This window comes from Bos taurus, chromosome 12 (assembly GCF_002263795.3).
Source record: "Bos taurus isolate L1 Dominette 01449 registration number 42190680 breed Hereford chromosome 12, ARS-UCD2.0, whole genome shotgun sequence".
NCBI lineage: Eukaryota > Metazoa > Chordata > Mammalia > Artiodactyla > Bovidae > Bos > Bos taurus.
This window is the reverse complement of record NC_037339.1, coordinates 70,016,670-70,041,412: the sequence shown is the minus strand read 5'-3', so window position 1 is coordinate 70,041,412 and position 24,743 is coordinate 70,016,670. Positions and strand designations below refer to the sequence as shown.

The following is a 24,743-nucleotide window of genomic DNA, read 5'->3' as shown; positions in this document are numbered from 1 at the left end:
GGAGACTTTCAGCTGTCTGTAACGGGGCTGTACTGGGAGTGCAAACTTGAGAACTTTTGGAGAGTGGTCCCTATTGTTTTTCCTATTTGCTAAATTTCAGGAATAAACCAAGTGCTGGGAAAATCTTTGTGATTTCACCAGTTCTCCCTGTCAGCTTGCCACACAGTACAACCCTTCAACTTGGAGTCACTGGTATTCATTATGTCCATCTGCTCTCTCCTCCTGCCTCTGGCTGCCACCAAAGTAGCCAGAACCATTCAGAAGCTTAGGATAGAGGAGCTCCACCCTAGCCCACAGCAAAGATCGAAATCACTCACACTATGTAATAAGATATTTGATAACATTAAGGCATAAAACATATACTGATTGTATCCAAAGTCTCTGGTCTCTAACAACTGATTGTGTATTTGTCAGACTTTATTTTTCTGGGCTCCAAAATCACTGCAGATGGTGACTGCAGCCATGAAATTAAAAGATGCTTACTCCTTGGGAGGAAAGTTATGACCAACCTAGATAGCATATTCAAAAGCAGAGACATTACTTTGCCAACAAAGGTTCATCTAGTCAAGGCTATGGTTTTTCCTGTGGTCATATATGGATGTGAGAGTTTGACTGTGAAGAGGGCTGAATGCGGAAGAATTGATGATTTTGAACTGTGGTGTTGGAGAAGTCTCTTGAGAGTCCCTTGGACTGCAAGGAGATCCAACCAGTCCATTCTGAAGGAGATGAGCCCTGGGATTTCTTTGGAAGGAATGATGCTAAAGCTGAAACTCCAGTACTGTGGCCACCTCATGCGAAGAGTTGACTCATTGGAAAAGACTCTGATGATGGGAGGGATTGGGGGCAGGAGGAGAAGAGGACGACAGAGGATGAGATGGCTGGATGTCATCACTGACTCGATGGACATGAGTCTCAGTGAACTCCAGTAGTTGGTGATGGACAGGGAGGCCTGGCATGCTGTGATTCATGGGGTCACAAAGAGTCGGACACGACTGAGCGACTGATCTGATCTGATCTGATTTGTTAGTTAACCCTTTCTATACTGCAGCATTTTATCTCTCCAATCCTATAAATTCTAATATTATAAATGCATTTACTTTAAGTTCAAAATATGATAACCCTTTGAAAGTTCTCTTGAAAGTGAGATAAATAACTATGTCAAGTGCCTTGGGCTGACATTATTTTTAGTGTTAGTAAGTGTTAGTCTCTCAGTCATGTCTGACTCTTTGTGATCCCATGGGTTGTAGCCTGCCAGGTTCCTCTGTCCATGAAATTCTCCAAGCAAGAATACCACAGTGGTTTGATGCGGGGAGCGAGCTCCGCCCATGGCAAAGGTCATGAGGAAGGAGGCTTGGCATACGCAAATGCGGGATCAAGCCTCAGGAGTCTCCCTGGAAATTCTCGAGCATCTACTCCCAAAACCAGAGTCTGCCTACTTTCTGCTTTGTGCTTTCACCTACACCTCAGACTTTACGGGGGGCTGTCCCCCACTACCTCTCTCTGAAACAAGAGTTACCTTACAGTTCCAGTTAATAATTCCTGGGTGTGACAGTGTTTAACCTACAAACTCCTTTGGAAATCCTCTAGCCTGCCTCGATAGGTTTTTCCGGCCACATGTGATTGTTCAGAGCCTCCCACCTGTGAGAGGCAGGAGATGTTCTAAACCGTCTAAACACAGATTCTTTTGAGTAGTTAAAAGATTGATTAGAAATTGTATTGGTGAAGGGTTTTTCATTTATTGGGCCAATGTTTGCTGCTAAGTCTCCATACCCCTTACCTACTGTGTCCTTGGCAGTGTATTGATTGATATAATGGGTGTATAGAAATGTAAGTAGTAGCTCAATGTTTGTAACCTTGGACCCTTGAGTTAATTCTTTTCTTGATTGAGCCCACCTCACCTTTGCCCCATAGGAATGCAGCTTTGTCCAATGCTTTTTTGGAGGCTGGTGCCTGACTTTGCAATAATCACCTTTAGAGAAAGATAAGTTTCTTAAAATGTTAACAGGCCTCCTGGCCAGAAGATGATGTAATTCACCTTAACTTTTGCATATGATAAGTTTGAAAGCCTGGCTTCAATTAGGACCAGGAACTGCTGTCCTTGCATGACTCCACCCCTTCCCCCATTATCCTCTATGCACAACTTAAGGTATAAAAACTACTTTGGAAAATAAAGTGCGGGCCTTGTTCACCAAAACTTGGTCTCCCCGTGTCACTCTCTCTCCCAAATTCTGGCTGAGTCTCCATCTGGAGCGCGGAACCCACCATGCTTGCTAATTATGCCTGGGCTTCTAAGATCCGACCGGGGAGGCCTCAGTGTCTCCTCTCCTTCGGGAGAACGGAAGGACGCCTGCGGCCTACGTAGTGGTGCAAACTTCTTGTCTTGAAGTTTTATTGGTCTCCCGCGTAAACCAAGCTACTCAGCCTCTTTTCTCCACTGAATTTTCCTACTGAGCTATCCTCATCCTATTACTCTTTATATCTTTGATAAAATATTTAAATAAATAGGTCGCTGATGCCGTCCCCGCTTCAAATAGCCTGGATCAGCTGGGGCTGGTCCCCGGCAGTTTGCCACTTCTTTCTCTGAAGTTCCTATAGGGGAAATTAGGATTGGATGCCTCAAGTCCAAGGTAGCCCCCCAGGCATGTTCATTACCAGAGCATTCCTCTCCTTTGTAAAGCACTTCTGATTGCCAGACTGTTTAATTATGAGCCATACAGAGGCCATTGCTCTTTTGATCTTAACATATCTAATATGCACCCCAAAAATCTTTCCTTCAGGACAGATGAAATATTTCCCATTTTTGCAAGCTTTAAAACACCAAAACACAAAAGATGCAGACAAATTCCAACAAAAATGGTACAAGATAGATTCCAGCATCAATGCTGGATGAACTGGCCACCAATAGGGTAAATAAATTACACTATAAAACAAATGAACTAATTCTATCTAGGTTACCCATTCCCACAAGAGCTAGCTCCCAAATAAACTGGTTCCAACTAGACCAGTTCCCAAATCTGGTAAATAAATTTACCCTACATATGAGCTATGGTGGGCTTGCCCCATGAGAACTAGTTCCCAATGAACTGGTTCAGGGTAGAGTCCAACAACACCTCCCCTCTGTAAACAGGTACCCAACCAAATTAGCTTGTCCTGTAAAGGAAAAGCCCAGATTGAGGGGAAAAAATGTTCCCACTGTACACACCAGAGCAACTTACCCTTCAAAATCGAGCCCATCGGCTCACAACACTAAACAACACACAAAACAAGTGAACTGGTTGAACCAGCTATCGAATTGGGTAGACTTCCCTACAACCGGAGAAGGCAATGGCAACCCACTCCAGTACTCTTGCCTGGAAAATCCCATGGATGGAGGAGCCTCATAGGCTGCAGTCCATGGGGTCGCTAAGAGTCAGACACGACTGAATGACTTCACTTTTCACTTTCATGCATTGGAGGAGGAAATGGTAACCCACTCCAGTATTCTTGCCTGTAGAATCCCAGGGACAGGAGAGCCTGGTGGGCTGCCATCTGTGGGGTCTCACAGAGTCGGACACGACTGAAGCGACTTAGCTGCAGCAGCAACCCTATAACAAATATCGAGTTTGTTGACTCTAGAAGCTTGTCTCAATTGTCGAGCTCTGAGGGCAACCGGTACTTCTTCAGGGAATCGAAGGAAAGAACCTCAGGACAAATGATCCAGCAGCTGCTAGGGTCTTGCTCCAATATTCCCTGATTGGTGTCGGCTAGCCACAAGCAGCAAGGCTCCTGGCTGGCTAAGCCCAATTGTTACCAAGTCCAAGCTCACGCTGCTCACTGCATGACAGGCAATGAATCTGAGAGACAAGGTTTTGAGGCAAGGAAAAGACCTTAATTGGGGAGCTGGCAGACTAAGAAGACTGCAGGCTAGTGCCTCAAAACAACCATATTTATTTTTAATCTCTATTAATTGCAAACTTCATTCCTGATTCAGAATTTTTATAACATACTTCCATGGTAAATGAGCAAGTCACATTTTGTATCATGTGTAAAATCTCAAAATCCTCCAATAAATCTATGTCACAGTTGTCCTTTAGCAGTCACAATAGTGAAATTAAGGATTTGTTAACTTATCCCAAAAAGCAGTGAAATCTTGCACATTCACAACTGTTTTACCATCTGATGGCAGCTGATGATTGCACTGTGGTAGCTCATCAAGTAACAGAAAGTTCTACAAAGAAAGAAAAAATACAGATTTTTTAAACTATAGGAACAAAGCAAAAGCAAAATAATTGCTTCCATGAAATTTGCAATATATTTTACAACTGTATTTCATTATGTGTTGCTGCTGCTGTCGCTTCGGTCGTGTCCAACTCTGTGAGACCCCATAGACGGCAGCCCACCAGGCTCCCCTGTCCCTGGGATTCTCCAGGCAAGAATACTGGAGTGGGTTGCCATTTCCTTCTCCAATGCATGAAAGTGAAAAGTGAAAGTAAATTCACTCAGTCGTGTCCAACTCTTAGTGACCCCATGGACTGCAGCCTACTAGGCTCCTTCATCCATGAGATTTTCCAGGCAAGAGTACTGGAGTGGGGTGCCATTGCCTTCTCTGTCACTATGTGTTAGGTCATTAGAAATACTAAATAATACATAGTATAAAATATTATAGCATATAGTATAGTACATACAGTATACACATATATCTTATAGTGTGTATATATTTACACACACCAAAAAAAAAAAGAGTTCCAGGCCATGGAACTATCTTTGTAACTTTCTTAACAAGTATACTGGCTACCCTTTAAAGAACAAATATGTCTCCAAATTTGAACTCATCAAGATTTGGGACATTTTTATTCTGTCATTAACAATACATACAGGTTTTGACAGAAAATGATTCCATAAATATTCACTGAATCCCACCAGGTTCCAAGCACCATGTGACACTACTGGGAACACAGAGAGGAAGGTCATTCCCAGGCCTTCAGCAATCAGGTGGCAAAGGACAGGCTGGGAACATAAGACCTATGGAAGAAACTCCGAATGAAAGCCTTACTCTGCTTTCCTCCTCCTGTGTATCAAATCCCTACCACTACTTGTCATTAACTATCATTAAAATCATCATTCTTAAAAGATAATGCTATTAAGCCTCTATCTCTTTCTTACTTTCCACAAGCATCTTTTCATAAACCCTTGTGTCTGCTCCTTAGTCAAAGTCCTCTCCTCCTCAACAGAATGATCACATCTTCCACTTCTTGCTATTTTCCACACCAATTATTAATAGGAACTATTCAATACAATTTAGCTGAGTAAAATAAAGTCTTGAAAATCATTAGAAAACTAATATAATCATATACAGGAAACTCCCTCTTACCCTTTAAATGCTAGAAATAATTCAATGAGAAAAGACACAGTGGGAGAGAAATTGAACAACAGAGACCACTCCCACCCCCACCTGCAAGTACTATGATCATGTGGCAGAGACTACTGGCTGTCCTCAAAACCTGCTCTCTTTCTTCCATGCTAACAAAACCTTGGGTTTAACTGCACATGGCAACCTGGAAAGAGGCCCTCTCTCTCCAGCCTCCTGAGCAGATAGGAGCAGCCACAGGACTAAATCCAGGTCAGTGGAGGGTGACAACAACCAGGACCTTTCTCCACCCCATGGCCTGGACCTTGGAGGCTGCCAGCCTGGTCAAGGTCACAATGCATTTGACATCATGGAGGATCATACTAGCCATGGAGCTTGTTACAGGTTAAATTATATCTCTCTCCCAAAAGATACATAAAGTCCTATCTAGGAACTCCAGTTACATCAAAACTTGACTTTATTTGGAATTAGGGTCAGATTAAGATGCAATCATACTGGAGTCGGGTTGGTCCTAAATCCAAGATGACTGATGCCTTTATAAGGAGACCCAGAGACAAACACAGGCAGAAAACAGCCACCTGAAGAAAACGGAAACTGGAGTGGTGGCAGTTAAAAACCAAGGAACCCAAGGTTTGCCTGCAACCACCAAAATCTAAAAGAGGCAAAGAAAGATTCTCCCTGTGACCAGAATTCAGAGGGATCGGTGACCCTGCTGACACCTTGATTTCAGACTTCCAACCTCCACAACTAGGAAACAGTAAATTTCTATTGTTTTAACCACCTGGTTTGTAGTACTTGGTCATGGCAGCCCCATAAAACGGATACAAAGCTTTACAAGGTTTCTTGCATGAGTGAAAAACAAACTATATTTCTGTGAAAAGTAGCTTTATCATGCATAATTCTAGGGCCTACAGGCACAGAATCTTAACCAACACAGGGGGCAACTGAAACAAGCATGTGATGATGTTCGAAAAAGAAAATGGACGTGAATAGTAACCTACTACCCTAAACCTCATAAATAGCCTTCAAGTCCTTGACACCCTTATCTATTGTGCCATAAAGCTACAAATTTGATAAACACCTTCTACTTCAAAAGAACAACTGTTCCTCTTCCTCCTTTGTCACCAAGTCCTGGTGGTGGCAGGCAGGGCACAAGGACCACGTTGGGTTGGACCCTCCAAGAAGTTTCTGTGGCACTAGAACAAGGCCAGGTTACTCCAACTGAGCTCTGTCAAAGATAGCTCTCCTTTATCAAGAAGACCAAGTTACTGTATCAGAAGAGGTAGTCTTAAAGCAAGTTGAAGAATCAGAGAAAAGATATAAGAAAGGTCACTCACTGGGGGATTTAGATGAAATTTCCTATTTCAGTAAAAGACAACTTTAGCACATCTGGCATTGAGACAACATGTGCATCAAACATGCTGAAAAGTTATGTATCACCTTAAAATGTCACAGAGGTTGTTGGATCAGGGAGCTCTGTTAATGGTAAAAACAAACTTAGATGAGTTTGCTATGGGATACAGAAGCACAGATGGCATTTTGGGACCAGTTAAAAACCTATGGAGTTAGTCAAACAATATAGAGAAAAGAGGAAGAAGAAGTCTCATGGTGAGAATAAGGATTCAAATTGGCTTATAACTGGAGGAAGCTCAGGAGGGAGTGCAGTGGCTGTGTCAGCATTCACTTGCTTCGTTGCTTTAGGACCAGGTTCCAGAGGATCAACCAGCAATCCAGCTGCCCACTATGAGGGTGTTGGTTTAAAATCCAGCTATGACTTAGTTTCTTGTCATGGCCTCATTCCCCTGGTGAATTCAATGATGTATCCAGAATCTTAACTAGATGTGTGGATAATGCAACCATTGTGTTGAGTATACTAGCTGGGCAGGATCTTAAGATTCTACCACAGTTCAAGATCCTGTTAAAACCATTTATGCTTCCCAATTTAACAGATGAGAGCAAACAATGTGAGCAAGAGAATTTCAAAGAAATATCTTAGACCAGAATTGTCAAGTGAAGTACAATCTCTTTGGTCCAAAGCTGCTAATCTCTTTGAGTCTGAGGGGGCCAAAGTAATTGAAGTGTCCCTGCCCCAACCAGTTATTCAGTTGTCTGCTACCATGTACTGTGTACATCAGAAATGGCATCAACTATGGCAAGATTTGATAGGTTAGAATATGGTCACTGATTTCACATTGGTGTGTCTACTGAAGCCATGTATGCTGCAACAAAACAAGAAGGGTTCAATGATGTGGCGTGGGGAAGAATCCTCTCAGGAAACTTTCTTATTAAAAGAAAATTAGAACTATTTTATCAAAGGAGAGAAAGTAAGATGACTCATTACTAATGATTTTGTGAATGTTTTTAAGTCTGGAGTAGATGTTTTGCTAACTTCCACTACCTTGAGTGAGGCAGTGCCATACACAAAATGCATCAAAGAAGACAACAGAACATGAATTGCCCAGGGTGATATTTTTACACAGACTGTAATATGGCAGAATTGCCAGTGGTGAGTGTCCCTGTCAAGCCAAGGATTGTCAATAGGACCACAGTTTAATGGTTGTGCACTTTGTGACCAGCTGCTTTTTTACAGTTTGCAAATGGTTTGAAAAACAAGTATGGTTTCCTGTTACTCAGCTTCTCAAACTAATGAATGATTGTTCATCAATCTTTGAAAATTAAAAGTTATCTCTGCTTCTCTAAAATAGTAGTAATAACTATATCATGCAAATTATAATTACTTTTAAAGCTTTTTTATTCTAGACAATTCAAGTGATCTTGTAATTTGATTAATTGTCCATACAGTCATTCCTTGAAACGACTTTTTAAAATTCTTGTGAGGTAGTTAATTATAAAAAATCTGTCAGCATTTATTAAGCATCCACTAAGTATAAACAGAGTATTGGATTTCTATTACAATACAATGTACCTGTTCCTGAAAAATGATGCATTCTGCAAAAATGATGCATTCTGCAAAAATGTTCATTAAAACAACACTGCCTACAGTAAAAGTAAGGTTAGGGGTAAATCTTTCAAAACTTCTACATCTTTGTAACCAAAGCACTAACAAAATCACTGGTATCCTTATCTTTGACAAAGTAGGCAAGAATATACAATGGGGCAAAGATAGTTTCCTCAATAAGTGCTGCTGGGAAAACTGAATAGTCACATGTAAAACAATGAAATTAAAATACTTCCTAACACCATACACAAAGATAAATTCAAAATGGATTAAAGATCTAAATATAAGACTATAAACTATAGAATCTTAGAGGAAAACATAGGCAGAACACTCTATGACATAAATCACATCAAGATCCTCTATGACCCACCTCCTGCAGTAATGGAAATAAAAAAATAAATAAACTAACAATGGAACCTAAGTAAATTTAAAAGCTTTTACACAGTAAAGGAAACTGTAAACAAGGTGAAAAGACAACCCTCAGAATGGGAAAAAATAATAGCAAATGAAACAACTGACAAAGGGTTAATTTCACAAATATACAAGCAGCTTACACAAATCAATACCAGAAAAACAAATAACCCAATCAAAAAGTGGGCAAAAGACCTAAGCAGACATTTCTCCAAAGAAAAGATATAGATGGCTAATAATTACATGAAAGATGTTCAACGTCATTCATTATTAGAGAAATGCAAATCAAAACTACCATGAGATATCACCTCATACCAGTCAGAATGGCCAGCATCAAAAATTCTACAAATGATAAATGCTGGAGAGGGTGTAGAGAAAAGGTAACCCTCTTGCACTGTGGCTGGGAATGTAAATTGATATAGCCACTATGGAGAACAGTATTAAAATTCCTTTAAAAACTAGGAATAAAACCACCATATGACCCAGCAATCCCTCTACAGGGCACATACCCTGAGGAAACCAAAATTTAAAAAGACACATGTACCCCGATGTTCACTGCAGCTCTAATTACAGTAGCTAGGACAAGGAATCAAACTAAAAGTCTATAAACAGATGAATAGATAAAGATGGATTGAGCAAAGACCAAAGGAGATCTAGCTGGCTGCGGACAGGCCCCTCCCCCAACCAGAGGCAGAGAGGCAGGCATGCGACAGCCAGAGGTGGAAGGCAAGGGGCAATCTCAGCCCCAGAGACTGGCATCCTCCACCAAACTGTGAGTAGGCTTCCAATCACTAACCACGTCTTCCTGGGATCCTAGACAGTTGACATCTGCCAGGAAGGTCGCAGCCTGAGATCAGCTCCACAGAGGAGACACATGGCACACCTGAGCCGGCTCTCTCACGGGGCACCTGGAAAACTGAGCAGCTGGGACCGGGGAGGTGATTAAGATGCACAGCCCACCTGGGACAGTGTGCTCACCAAGCACCGGATCACCTGAGCTGCTTGAACCTGGAAAGGCACAAAACACATGCCCAACTGAGGCTATGCCCTTGCAGAGTACCCAAGGAACTGAACCTGAGCAGCTTAGACCTGGGAAGTGCACCAAACATAGGGCCCACTTTGGACAGTGCCCCTGCAGAGCAATCTGGAGCCTGAGCAGTGTAGACCTGGGAAGCATGTGCCGCCATGAGCTGGGGCAAACCCAATGTGGTCCATACACTATGCGCACTCCCCACACACACACTAGCAATATTTGTTTGCAGCATTCCTCCCTCCCCACAACACAACTGAACAAGTGAGCCTAAATAAGTGACCAACTTCACCCTCTTGTGTCACAGAGGAAATTAGGTCCTGAAGCGACCTACAAACAGAGGGAGCCAAAATAAACAAAGAAGAGGGAACCACTCTGGAAGTGACAGATGCAACAGATTAAAATCCTGTAGTTAGAATTGAATAAGCATTGGAAGGGGCCTATAGACCTTAAGAAGAAATACTAGCTGGAACAAGGAACTATCTGAAACTGAACTGACCCCACACTGCCTGCAACAGCTCCAGAGAAATACCTAGACATATTTTTACTACTATCAATCCTTAATTTTTTTTTATTTTTTAAGTTCTTTATTACTCCCTTAATTTTCATTCTTATAACATTCTACTACCTTGCCAAAAAAAAATAGACCCTATTTTTAAGGCAAATTCCATATATATATATTTAAACTTTACAATATTGTATTGGTTTTGCCATATATCAACATGAATCCGCCACAGGTATACACATTTTCCAAATCCTGAACCCTCCTCCCTCCTCGCTCCCCGTATCATCCCTCTGCGTCTTCCCAGTGCACCAGCCCCAAGCATCCAGTATCGTGCATCGAAACTGGACTGGCGACTCGTTTCATATATGATATTATACATGTTTCATTGCCATTCTCCCAAATCATCCCATCCTCTCCCTCTCCCACAGAGTCCAAAAGACTGTTCTATACATCAGCGTCTCTTTTGCTGTCTTGTATACAGGGTTATTGTTACCATCTTTCTAAATTCCATACATATGCGTTAGTATACTGTATTGGTGTTTTCCTTTCTGGCTTACTTCACTCTGTATAATCGGCTCCAGTTTATTCCACCTCATTAGAACTGATTCAAATGTATTCTTTTTAATGGCTGAGCAATACTCCATTGTGTATATGTACCAAAGCTTTCTTATCCATTCATGTGATGATGGACATCTAGGTTGCTTCCATGTCCTGGTTATTATAAACAGTGCTGTGATGAACATTGGGGTACATGTGTGTCTTTCAATTCTGGTTTCCTCAGTGTGTATGCCCAGCAGTGGGGTTGCTGGGTCATAAGGCAGTTCTATTTCCAGTTTTTTAAGGAATCTCCACACTGTTCTCCATAGTGGCTGTACTAGTTTGCATTCCCACCAACAGTGTAAGAGGCTTCCCTTTTCTTCACACCCTCTCCAGCATTTATTGCTTGTAGATTTTTGGGTAGCAGCCATTCTGACTGGCGTGAAATGGTACCTCATAGTGGTTTTGATTTGCATTTCTCTGATAATGAGTGATGTTGAGCATCTTTTCATGTGTTTGTTAGCCATCTGTATGTCTTCTTTGGAGAAATGTCTATTTAGTTCTTTGGCCCATTTTTTGATTGGGTCATTTATTTTTCTGGACTTGAGCTGTAGGAGTTGCTTGTATATTTTTGAGATTAGTTGTTTGTCCGTTGCTTCATTTGCTATTATTTTCTCCCATTCTGAAGGCTGTCTTTTCACCTTGCTTATAGTTTCCTTTGCTGTGCAGAAGCTTTTAAGTTTAATTAGGTCCCATTTGTTTATTTTTGCTTTTATTTCCAATATTCTGGGAGGTGGGTCATAGAGGATCCTGCTGTGATGTATGTCGGAGAGTGTTTTGCCTATGTTCTTCTCTAGGAGTTTTATAGTTTCTGGTCTTATGTTGAGATCTTTAATCCATTTTGAGTTTATTTTTGTGTATGGTGTTAGAAAGTGCTCTAGTTTAATTCTTTTACAAGTGGTTGACCAGTTTTCCCAGCACCACTTGTTAAAGAGATTGTCTTTAATCCATTGTATATTCTTGCCTCCTTTGTCAAAGATAGGGTGTCCATAGGTGTGTGGATTTATCTCTGGGCTTTCTATTTTGTTCCATTGATCTGTTTCTGTCTTTGTGGCAGTACCATACTGTCTTGATGACTATGGCTTTGTAGTAGAGCTTTAAGTCAGGCAGGTTGATTCCCCCAGTTCCATTCTTCTTTCTCAAGATTGCTTTGGCTATTCGAGGTTTTTTTGTATTTCCATACAAATGGTGAAATTATTTGTTGTATCTTTGTGAAAAATACTGTTGATAGCTTGATAGGGATTGCAGTGAATCTATAGATTGCTTTGGGTAGTATACTCATTTTCACTATATTGATTCTTCCAATCCATGAACATGGTATATTTCTCCATCTATTAGTGTCCTCTTTGATTTCTTTCACCAATGTTTTATAGTTTTCTATATATAGGTCTTTAGTTTCTTTAGGTAGATATATTCCTAAGTATTTTATTCTTTTTGTTGCAATGGTGAATGGAATTGTTTCCTTAATTTCTCTTTCTGTTTTCTCATTATTAGTGTATAGAAATTCCACACAAGGGATTTCTGTGTGTTGATTTTATATCCTGTCACTTTACTATATTCATTGATTAGCTCTAGTAATTTTCTGGTGGAGTCTTTAGGGTTTTCTATGTAGAGGATCATGTCATCTGCAAACAGTGAGAGTTTTACTTCTTCTTTTCCAATTTGGATTCCTTTTATTTCTTTTTATGCTCTGATTGCTGTGGCCAAAACTTCCAAAACTATGTTGAATAGTAGTGGTGAAAGTGGGCACCCTAGTCTTGTTCCTGACTTTAGGGGAAATGCTTTCAATTTTTCACTATTGAGGATAATGTTTGCTGTGGGTTTGTGATACATAGCTTTTATTATGTTGAGGTATGTTCCTTCTATTCTTGCTTTCTGGAGAGTTTTTTTTTTTTTTATCATAAATGGATGTTGAATTTTGTCAAAGGCTTTCTCTGCATCTATTGAGATAATCATATGGTTTTTATTTTTCAATTTGTTAATGTGGTGTATTACTTTGATTGATTTGTGGGTATTGAAGAATCCTTGCATCCCTGGGATAAAGCCCACTTGGTCATGGTGTATGATCTTTTTAATGTGTTGTTGGATTCTGATTGCTAGAATTTTGTTAAGGATTTTTGCATCTATGTTCATCAATGATATTGGCCTGTAGTTTTCTTTTTTTTTTGTGGGATCTTTGTCAGGTTTTGGTATTAGGGTGATGGTGGCCTCATAGAATGGATATGGAAGTTTACTTTCCTCTGCAATTTTCTGGAAGAGTTTGAGTAGGGTGGGTGTTAGCTCTTCTCTAAATTTTTGGTAGAATTCAGCTGTGAAGCCGTCTGGACCTGGGCTTTTGTTTGCTGGAAGATTTCTGATTACAGTTTCAATTTCTGTGCTTGTGATGGGTCTGTTAAGATTTTCTATTTCTTCCTGGTTCAGTTTTGGAAAGTTGTACTTTTCTAAGAATTTGTCCATTTCTTCCACGTTGTCCATTTTACGGCATATCATTCCTGATAGTAGTCTCTTATGATCCTTTGTATTTGTGTGTTGTCTGTTATGATCTCTCCATTTTCATTTCTAATTTTATTGATTTGATTTTTCTCCCTTTGTTTCTTGGTGAGTCTGGCTAACGGTTTGTCAATTTTATTTATCCTTTCAAAGAACCAGCTTTGTTTCAAAGAACTTGACTTTGTTGATTTTTGCTATGGTCTCTTTGTTTCTTTTGCATTTATTTCTGCCTCAATTTTTAAGATTCCTTTCCTTCTACTAACCCTGGGGTTCTTCATTTCTTCCTTTTCTAGTTGCTTTAGGTGTAGAGTTAGGTTATTTATTTGGATTTTTTCTTGTTTCCTGAAGTATGCCTGTATTGCTATGAACTTTCCCCTTAGCACTGCTTTTACAGTGTCCCACAGGTTTTGGGTTGTTGTGTTTTCATTTTCATTCGTTTCTATGCAAATTTTGATTTCGTTTTTTATTTCTTCTGTGATTTGTTGGTTATTCAGCAGCATGTTGTTCAGCCTCCATATGTTGGAATTTTTAATAGTTTTTCTCCTGTAATTGAGATCTAATCTTACTGCATTGTGGTCAGAAAAGATGCTTGGAATGATTTGAATTTTTTTTAATTTACCAAGGCTAGATTTATGGCCCAGGATGTGATCTATCTTGGAGTAGGTTCCGTGTACACTTGAGAAAAAGGTGAAATTCATTGTTTTGGGGTGAAATGTCCTATAGATATCAATTAGGTCTAGCTGGTCTATTGTATCTTTTAAAGTTTGTGTTTCCTTGTTAATTTTCTGTTTAGTTGATCTATCCATAGGTGTGAGTGGGGTATGAAAGTCTCCCACTAGTATTGTGTTATTGTTAATATCCCCTTTCATGCTTGTTAGCATTTGTCTTACATATTGCGGTGCTCCTATGTTGGGTGCATATATATTTATAATTGTTATATCTTCTTCTTGGATTGATCCTTTGATCATTATGTAGTGACCTTTTTAGTCTCTTTTCACAGCCTTTGTTTGAAAGTCTATTTTATCTGATATGAGTATTGCTACTCTTGCTTCCTTTTGGTCTCTATTTGCATGGAAAATCTTTTTCCAGGCCTTCACTTTCAGTCTGTATGTGTCCCCTGTTTTGAGGTGGGTGTCTTGTAGACAACATATATAGGGGTCTTGTTTTTGTATCCATTCAACCAGTCTTTGTCTTTTGGTTGGGACATTCAACCCATTTACATTTAAGGTAATTATTGATAAGTATGATCCCATTGCCGTTTACTTTATTGTTTTGGGTTCGAGTTTATACACCCTTTTTGTATTTCCTGTCTAGAGAATATCCTTTAGTATCCTTTAGTATTTGTTGGAGAGCTGTGTTCCTGTGTTGCTGGAGAATTTGTGTGGTATGTCTTGCTCTGGAACTTGTTGACCCTTGGATGGTGCTTGGTTCAGTGTAGGTATGGAGGTGTTTGATGGGCTCCTGTCAATTAATGTTCCCTGGAGTCAGGGTTTAGACTTAAGCCTCCTGCTTCCAGTTTTCAGTCTTATTTTTACAGTAGTCTCAAAACTTCTCCTTCTATACAGCACCATTGATAAAACATCTAGGTTAAAGATGAAAAGTTTCTCCACATGAGGGATACCCAGAGAGGTTCACAGAGTTACATGGAGAAGAGAAGAGGGAGGTGGGAGTTAGAGGTGACCCAAATGAGATGAGGTGGAATCAATAGAGGAGGCTAGCCAGTAATCACTTACTTATGTGCACTCCACAACTGGACCACTCAGAGATGTTCACGGAGTTATACAGAGAAGAGAAGAGGGAGGAAGGGGACAGAGGTGGCCAGGAGGATAAAAGGGGGGAATGAAAAGGAGGGAGACAGATCCAGCCAGGAATCAGTTCCCTGTGTGTTCTCCACCATCTGGTACACACAGAAATTCACAGAGTTGGGTAGAGCAGAGCGGGGTTAGGGAGGAGACACAGGCGACCTGGTGGAGAAAAAGGAGAATCCAAAGGGGGAGAGAGCAGTCAAGCCAGTAATCTCGCTCCCTAGTGAAAAATGGGTACTGAAGATTGGGTTCTTAAAGGTACAAAATTGATACCAAATACCAAAAAGCAAAAATTTCATAAATATGGAATTTCATAAATACAATGTTAAAGAATAGAAGCAGAAAAAGAAAGAGAAAAGAAAAAACAAAGTCACAAAAATTATAAAATATATATATATGAAGTTTGCTTTTTAAAAAAAGCGTTTTTTTTTTTTTTTGCAAAGTACATAGTAGGTTATAAAAGTGAAAATTAAAGGAGTAATACAGGACTTAAATTTTTTTTAATTAAAAAGAAAGAAAGAAAAAATGATCATAAAAATAGTAAAAATATATCTAGGACTTTCTCTGGTGTTGTGGGTACTGTGGGGTCAGTTCATTTTTGGCTAGTTCCTTGGTCCAGCTTATACTTCTCAAGATCTATGGGCTCCTTCCTATGTAGTCGGTACTAAGGACAGGGTTTTAATCTATTGCACCTGTCGCTTCCAAGGCAGTTCCCTCTGTTTTAGCTTCTTCTGTTTGCTGGTCTCTTCAGTGTCTGATTTCTGCCCTGACACAAAGGGGGCAGTGGTGGACACTTTTTTTTTTTAGGCTCACTTGTTCAGTCACGCTGTGGGGAGGGAGGGACGCTACAAACAAATAACACTGGCGTGTGCACACAGTGCCTCAGCCATACTGGGCCTGCCCCTACTCACAGCACGTGTGCCCTCCCTGTCCACACTGCTCAGGCTCTAGGTTGCTCTGCCAGGAACCATCCAAGGCCAGGCCTGGGCTGCATGCATTTCCCAGGTCTAAGCCGCTCAGGTTCAGGCACTCGGGTAATCCTCAGAGGCACAGACTTGGTTGGGCCTGCGTTTTGTGCCCTTCCCAGGTCCGAGTAGCTCGGGTGATGAGGTATTTGGTGAGTGCAGTCACTGCGACTTATCGCCTCCCCATCGCTCGGTGTTCTGGGTGCACAACCAGCGCACCTTCTCAGGCGGATGTTGACCGTCCAGAACCCCAAGAAGTCTTAGCCAAGAAGCCTGCTTACAGTTATGTAGATAATGTATCTCTGGGGCTGCGATTGCCCCCTTCCGGCTCTGGCTGCCTGTCACCGGAGGGGGACGGTCAGCAGCAGGCTATCTCTGTTCAGTCCTTTGTTCTGTGCACGGGCCTGGCAGTGTCTTAGGTTAGGGCTGGCTTTTCGCGTGGTAGTTATCCCACAGTCTGGTTTGCTAGCCCAAGCTAGTTCGCTCAGATAGCGCTGGAGGCATTCAGGCCAGACCCTTACTCTAAGCGATGTAGCCCGCGCCTCCCTGCCCAGCCCCTGCTTGTGGGTGCAGGTGTCTGTGCTGCTTCTCCGCTGGGGGATTTACCTTTGGGCTCGTAATCTGTGGGTTTTAATTGTTTATTTATTTTTCCTCCCTGTTATGTTGCCGTCTGTGCTTCCAAGACACGGCACAGACTCGGCAGTGAGAGTGTTTCCTCGTGTTTGGAAACCTCTCTTTTTAAAACTCCCTTCCCAGGATGGAGCTCTGTCCCTCTCCCTCTTTTGTCTCTTTTTTTATCTATTATATTTTTTCCTACCTCCTTTCAAAGACAATGAGCTGCTTTTCTGGGTGCCTGATGTCTTCTGCTGGCATTCAGAAGTTGTTTTGTGGAATTTACTCAGCGTTTAAATGTTCTTTTGATGAATTTATGGGGGAGAAAATGGTCTCCCCATCCTATTCCTCTGCCATCTTAGCTCCTCCTCCTATATATATATATATATATATATATATATATATATTTATAATCTTTGTGATTGATTTTGTTTTGTATTTTTAACGTTGTATTTTTGAGAGTCCAAACTCTACTCTAGATTTTTAATCTTTATTTTTTTGGTATTTGTTATCAATTTTGTACCTTTAAGAATCTAATCTTCAGTATCCATTTTCACTTAGGGCTGTGATTATTGGCTTGATTGCTCTCCCCTCTTTGACTCTCCCTTTTCTCCCCCAGGTCACCTCTATCTCCTCCCTCTCCCTTCTCTTCTTTACTTAATTCTGTGAATCTCTCTGGGTGTTCTGGGCTGTGGAGAACACTTAGGGAACTGATTACTGGCTAGATTGGTCTCTCCCTTTTTGACTCCACCTCTTCTCCTGGACACCTCTATCTATCTCCCTCCTCCCTCTTCTCTTCTCCATGTAACTCTGTGAACCTCTCTGGGTGTCCCTCACTGTAGAGAATCTTTTCACTATTAACCTAGATGTTTTATCATCTGTTGCTGTAAGGATGCCGAAGTCTTGAGGCCACTTTTAAAATAAGACTGAAAGCCAGAGGCAGGAGGCTTAAATCCAAAACTTGAGAACACTAGAGAACTCCTGATTCCAGGGAACATTAATAGACAAGAGCTCATCCAAAAGCCTCCATACCTACACTGAAACCAAGCTCCACCCAAGAGCCAACAAGTTCCAGAGAAAGACATACCATGCTAATTCTCCAGCAACACAGGAACACAGCTGTGAGCCTTAAAATACAGGCTGTCACACCAGGCCCAGAGACACCCCAAAACTTACTACTGGATACTTCATTGCACTCCAGAGAAAAGAGATACAGCTCTACCCACCAGAACAGAGACGCAAGCTTCCCTAACTGTAGGGAATATGCTATGCACAGGCCTGTACTATAATTAACAGGGCTTCTTTGAAGAATGACTTTCTCATGACCCCCAGGCGAAGGGTTGGGAGCAGTAAAAAGTACATCATGGAAAACCATCTTGAAAACAAAATGCTGAAGTAGTGATGTGATTGATCGAAAAATATTAGTGACTATTCTTGTGACCAGATCCTTGAGGGAGTTGCTGAGAAAGGTTGTCACTAGCTGAAGGGCTAAACATAGTCATGAAAGGCATGAAGGTTTGACACTGAGGACTGTGCATTGTATATCATTATCCCCAATCTGAAATTGTAAAAAACGGATGTCTTTAGAGCACACACAAGGAAATAGATGTTAGCAATAAAAACCTGCAAGGATCAGGATCTTGGCCTTTGCCTGCAAATGGCATCAGCCCCCGATCTTTACCTTATTTCTGAGTCTTAATTTTCTTTATTCTTCTGCGGCACTGCTCCCTCATGTCAGTTTGTTGTTGCGCTGGTTCCAACACCTAACCAGGAAACCTTGACAAACCATTCGTCTAACCCTACCCCCAGGGAGCTAGCTTCACAATAAAGAGGAACCACAAACTTCCAGCCTACAGAAAGGCCACACCAAACACAGCAATCTAAACAAAATGAAAAGGCAGAGAAATATTCAGCAGGTAAAGGGACATGATAAATGCCCATCAAACCAAACAAAAGAAGAGGAGATAGGGAGAATACCTGGAGAAGAATTTGGAATAATGATAGTAAAGATGGTCCAAAATCTTGAAAACAAAATGGAGTTACAGATAAATAGACTAGAGATAAAGATTGAGAAGATGTAAGAAATGTTTAAAAAAGACCTAGAAGAAATAAAGAAAAGTCAGTCAATAAGGAATAATGCAATAACTGAGATCAAAAGCACTCTGGAGGAAATCAACAGTAGAATAACTGAGGCAGAAGATAGGATAGGTGAGGTGGAAGATAGAATGGTGGAAATCAATGAAGCAGAGAGGAAAAAAGAATTACAAGAAATGAGGACAACCTCATAGACCTCTGGGACAATGTTAAACACCCCAACATTCGAACCATAGGAGTCCTGGAAGAAAAAAAAAAAAAAAGAAAGGCCATGAGAAAATACTTGAGGAGATAATAGTTGAAAACTTCCCTAAAATGGGGAAGGAAATAGCCATCCAAGTCCAAGAAAGCCAGAGAGTCCCAAACAGAATAAACCCAAGGATAAAGACCCCAACACACATATTAATCAAACTAATTAAGATCAAACACAAAGAGCAAATTTTAAAAGCAACAAGGGGAAAGCAACAAATAACATCCCCATTAGGCTAACAGCTGATCTTTCAATAGAAACTCTTCAGGCCAGAAGGGAATGGCAGGACATACTTAAAGTGATGAAAGAGAAAAACCTACAACCCAGATTACTATACCCATCAAGGATCTCATTCAGATATGAAGGAGAAATATAAAGCTTTACAGACAAGCAAAAGCTGAGAATTCAGCACCACCAAACCAGCTCTTCAACATATGATAAAGGATATTCTCTAGATAGGAAACACAGAAAAGGTTTATGCACTCAAACCCAAAACAATAAAGTAAATGGCAATGGAATCATACTTATCAATAACTGCCTTAAACGTAAATGGGTTGAAAGCCTCAACCAAAAGACAAAGACTGGCTGAATGGATAAAAAAAAAAAAAAAAAGACCCCTATATATGTTTTCTACAAGGGACTCACCTCAAACCAAGGGACACATACAGATTGAAAGTGAAGGGCTGGAAAAAGGCATTTCATGCAAACGGAGACCAAAAGAAAGCAGGCGTACCAATACTCATATCAGATAAAATAGACTTTGAAATATAGGCCATGAAAAGAGACAAAAAAGGATACTACATAAGGATCAAGGGATCAATCCAAGAAGAAGATATAACAATTATAAACATATATGCATCCAACATAGGAGCACCACAATATGTAAGGCAAATGCTAACAAGGATGAAAGGAGAAATTAACAGTAACACAATAATAATGGGAGTCCTTAATACCCCACTCACACCTATGGATAGATCAACCAAACATAATTAGCAAGGAAACACAAACTTTAAATGATGCAATGGACCAGTTAGACCTAATTGATATCTATAGGACATTTCACCCCAAAACAATGAATTCCACCTTTTTGTCAAGAGCACACGAAACATTCTCCAGGATAGATCACATCCTGGACCATAAATCTAGCCTTGGTAAATTCAAAAAAATTGAAATCATTTCAAGTATCTTTTCTGATCACAATGCGGTATGATTAGATGTCAACTATAGGGGGAAAAAAAACTATTAAAGATACAAATATATGGAGGATAAACAACATGATTCTGAATAACCAACGTATCATGGAAGAAATTTTTTAAAAAATCAAAATATGCATAGAAACAAATGAAAATGAAAACACCACAACCCAAAACCCATGGGATTCAGTAAAAGCAGTGCAAAAGGGAAGGTTCATAGCAATACCAGCTTACCTCAAGAAACAAGAGAAAAATCAAATAGATTACCTAACTTTACACCTAAAGCAACTAGAAAAAGAAAAAATGAAGAACCCCAGGGTTAGTAGAAGGAAAGAAATCATAAAAATTAGGGCAGAAATAAATGAAAAAGAAACAACGGAGACTGTAGCAAAAATCAACAAAACTAAAAGTTGGTTCTTTGAGAAGATAAATAAAATAGACAAACCATTAGCCAGACTCATCAAGGAAAAAAAAAAAAAAAAGGAGAAGAATCAAATCAACAAAATTAGAAATGAAAATGGAGAAATCACAACAGACAACACAGAAATACAAAGGATCATAAGAGACTATTATCAGCAACTATATGATGATAAAATGGACAGCTTGGAAGAAATGGATGAATTCTTAGAAAAGTATAACCTCCCAAAACTGAACCAGTGTTGGGGGTTTTCTCCCCAGCACTTGGAAGTGACGAACCTGAAAGAAGGACACTTGGACAGTGTCTTGCAAAGACTGACAAGTTTATTTCTGCAGTCAAGCCTTTTTATAGAAGTAGGAACAAAGAGCTTAGAGTATACAGCCAGCAGAGCACGTACGGGGTTAACACCTAATCAGTAAAAATATTTCAAGGACAGTGTGCTCTAAGTGACCCATGTGCTTATCCCATAACCCATTTTCTCAAGCAACATCCTTAATATTTATTATTAAATCTTGGCGCCAGGCATAACCAAAGGCAGGAGATGTTTTTCTGCCCCAGCACACCAAGCCGGGGTATTTCTGGCCCTTCGCCATTTTCCCAAGGACTTCCTGCAACCGGCTATTTTGTACTGGGCTTCCCAACAACCAGGAAGAAATAGAAAATCTTAACAGATCCATCACAAACACAGAAATTGAAACTGTAATCAAAAATCTTCCAGCAAACAAAAGCCCAAGACCAGATGGCTTCACAGGTGAATTCTACCAAAAATTTAGAAAAGAGCTAACACCTTTTCTACTCAAACCACTCCAGAAAATTGAAGAGGAAGGTAAACTTCCAAACTCATTCTATGAGGCCACCATCACCCTAATACCAAAACTAGACAAATATCCACAAAAAAGAAAACTACAGGCCAGTATCACTGACTAACATATATGCAAAAATCCTCAACAAAATTCTAGCAAACAGAATCCAACAACATATTAAAAAGATCATACATCGTGACCAAATGGGCTTTATCCCAGGGATACAAGGATTCTTCAATATTCACAAATCAATCAATGTGATATACCACATTAACAAACTGAAAGATAAAAAACATATAATTATCTCAATAGATGCAGAGAAAGCCTTTGACAAAATTCAACATCTATTTATGATTTAAAAAAAAAAAAATCCTCCAGAAAGCAGGCATAGAAGGAACATACCACAAAATAATAAAAGCCATATCTGATATACCCACAGCAAACATTATCCTCAATGGAGAAAAATTGAAAGCATTTGCCCCAAAGTCAGGAACAAGACAAGGGTGCCCACTCTCACCACTACTATTCAACATTGTTTTGGAAGTTTTAGCCGCAGCAATCAGAGAAGAAAAAGAAATAAAAGGAATCCAGATTGGAAAATAAGAAAAACTCTTACTGCTTAAAGATGACATGTTCCTCTACATAGAAAACCCTAAAGACACCACCAGAATATTACTAGAGCTAATCAATGAATATAGTAAAGTTGCAGGATATAAAATTAACACAGAGAAATCTTTGCATTCCTATACACTAACAATGAGAAAACAGAAAGAGAAATTAAGGCAAAAATTCCATTCACCATTGTGACGAAAAGAATAAAATACTTAGGAATAAATCTACCTAAAGAAACTAAGGCCTATATATAGAAAACTATAAAACACTAATGATAGAAAACAAAGATGACACAAACAGATGGAGAAATACACAATGTTCACGGATTGGAAGAATCAATATAGTGAAAATGAGTATACTGCTACTGCTAAGTCACTTTAGTCATGTCAGACTCTGTGCGACCCCATAGACAGCAGCCCACCAGCTCCCCCGTCCCTGGGACTCTCCAGGCAAGAACACTGAAGTGGGTTGCCATTTCCTTCTCCAATGCATGAAAGTGAAAAGTGAAAGTGAAGTCGCTCAGTCGTGTCCAACCCTCAGCAACCCCATGGACTGCAGCCTTCCAGGCTCCTCCATCCAGGGGATTTTCTCCAGGCAGGAGTACTGGAGTGGGGTGCCATTGCCTTCTCCAGAGTATACTACCCAAAGCAATCTATAGATTCAATGCAATCACTATCAAGCTACCAAGGGTATTTCTCACAGAACTAGAACAAACCAGAATTGAAAGGGACACATGTACCCCAATGTTCATCACAGCACTGTTTACAATAACTAGGAAACAAACTAGATGTCCATCAGCAGAAAAATGGATAAGAAAGCTGTGGTACATACATACAATAGAATATTATTCAGCCATTAAAATGAATGCATTTGAATCTGTTCTAATGAGGTGGATGAAACTGGGGCCTATTATACAGAGTGAAGTAAGTTAGAAAGAAAAACACCAATACAGTATATTAACACATATATATATGGAATTTGGAAAGATGGTAAAGATGACCCTATATTTGAGACAGCAAAAGAGACACAGAGATAAAGAACAGACTTTTGGACTCTGTGGGAGAAGGCGAGGGTGGGATAATTTGAGAAAACAGCAATGAAACATGTGTATTACCATATGTGAAACAGATCATCATTCCAGGTTCAATGCATGAAACAGGGTGCTCAGGGCCGGAGCACTGGGATGACCCTGAAGGATGGGGTGGGGAGGGATGTGGGAGAGGGGTTCAGGATGCGAAACACATGTACACCTATTGCCATGCCAATATATGGGAAAAAAAACTAAAATATTATAAAGTAATTAGCATCCAATTAAAATAAGTAAACTAAAAAGAAAAATAAGTGGTGGTACATATATACAATGGAATATTACTCGGCCATTAAAAGAAATGCATTTGAGTCAGCCCTAATGAGGTGGATGAACTAGAGCCTATTATACAGAGTGAATTATGTCAGAAAGAGAAAAACAAATATCAAATACTAAAGCACATATGTGGAATCTAGAAAGACACTACAGATGAACCTATTTGCAGAGCAGCAATAAAGACACAGACATAGAAAACAGACTTATAGACAAGGCTAGTGGGGGAGGAAGGAGAGGGATGTATGGAGAGAGTAAAATGGAAGTATACATTACCATATGTAAAAGAGATAGCCAATGGGCACTTGCTGTCTGACTCAGGGAACTCTAATCAGGGGCTAGGTAACAACCTAGAGGGGTGACATGAGGAGGGATGTGGGAGGGATGTTCAAGTTGGAGGGGCATGGATAAATCTATGGCTGATTCATGTTGTTTGGTAGAAACCAATGCAATACTGTAAAGCAATTATCCTTCAGTTAAAAATAAATAAGTAAAATCAAAACAAAACAAAAAATAAAACTGGTACCTACAGAGATAACCTGGACAGTCCAGTGAACAGGCAACTCAATGTACAGTGGAGGCCACGTCAGCAGATGTTAAAAATGCAAACACACACACACACACACAAACAGTAAAATGGGAATCAGTTCAGTTCAGTCGCTCAGTCGTGTCCGACTCTTTGTTACCCCATGAATCGCAGCACACCAGGCCTCCCTGTCCATTACCATGTCCTGGAGTTCACTCAAATTCACATACATCGAATTGGTGATGCCATCCAGCCATCTCATCCTCTGTCGTCCCCTTCTCCTCCTGCCCCCAATCCCTCCCAGCATCACAGTCTTTGCCAATGAGCCAACTCTCCTCCGCGTGAGGTGGCCAAAGTACCAGAGTTTCAGCTTCAGCATCATTCCTTCCAAAGAAATCCCAGGGCTCATCTCCTTCAGAATGGACTGGTTGGATCTCCTTGCAGTCCAAGGGACTCTCAAGAGTTTTCTCCAACACTACAGTTCAAAAACATCAATTCTTGCCGCTCAGCTTTCTTCACAGTCCAACTCTCACATCCATACATGACCACTGGAAAAACCATAGCCTTGACTAGACAGACCTTGGTTGGCAAAGTAATGTCTCTGCTTTTCAATATGCTATCTAGGTTGGTCATAACTTTCCTTCCAAGGAGCAAGCATCTTTTTATTTCATGGCTGCAGTCACCATCTGCAGTGATTTTGGAGCCCAGAAAAATAAAGTCTGACACTGTTTCCACTGTTTCCCCATCTATTTGCCATGAAGTGATG

The 24,743-nt window shown here is 40.3% G+C and overlaps 1 protein-coding gene and 1 pseudogene across 1 annotated transcript in view; one reads left to right on the top strand and one right to left on the bottom strand.

Moving 5' to 3' along the window:
• The window catches only part of LOC784305 (ATP-binding cassette sub-family C member 4-like), a 251,837-nt gene that overhangs the window by 195,814 nt on the left and 31,280 nt on the right, over window positions 1-24,743 (bottom strand). Inside the window, exon 7 of the mRNA XM_059892172.1 lies at window positions 4,107-4,207. Coding sequence (XP_059748155.1) covers window positions 4,107-4,207 — 101 coding nt within the window. The remainder of the gene's footprint in view (window positions 1-4,106; window positions 4,208-24,743) is intronic.
• Window positions 5,527-8,026, top strand: LOC100848611 (glutamyl-tRNA(Gln) amidotransferase subunit A, mitochondrial-like; annotated as a pseudogene).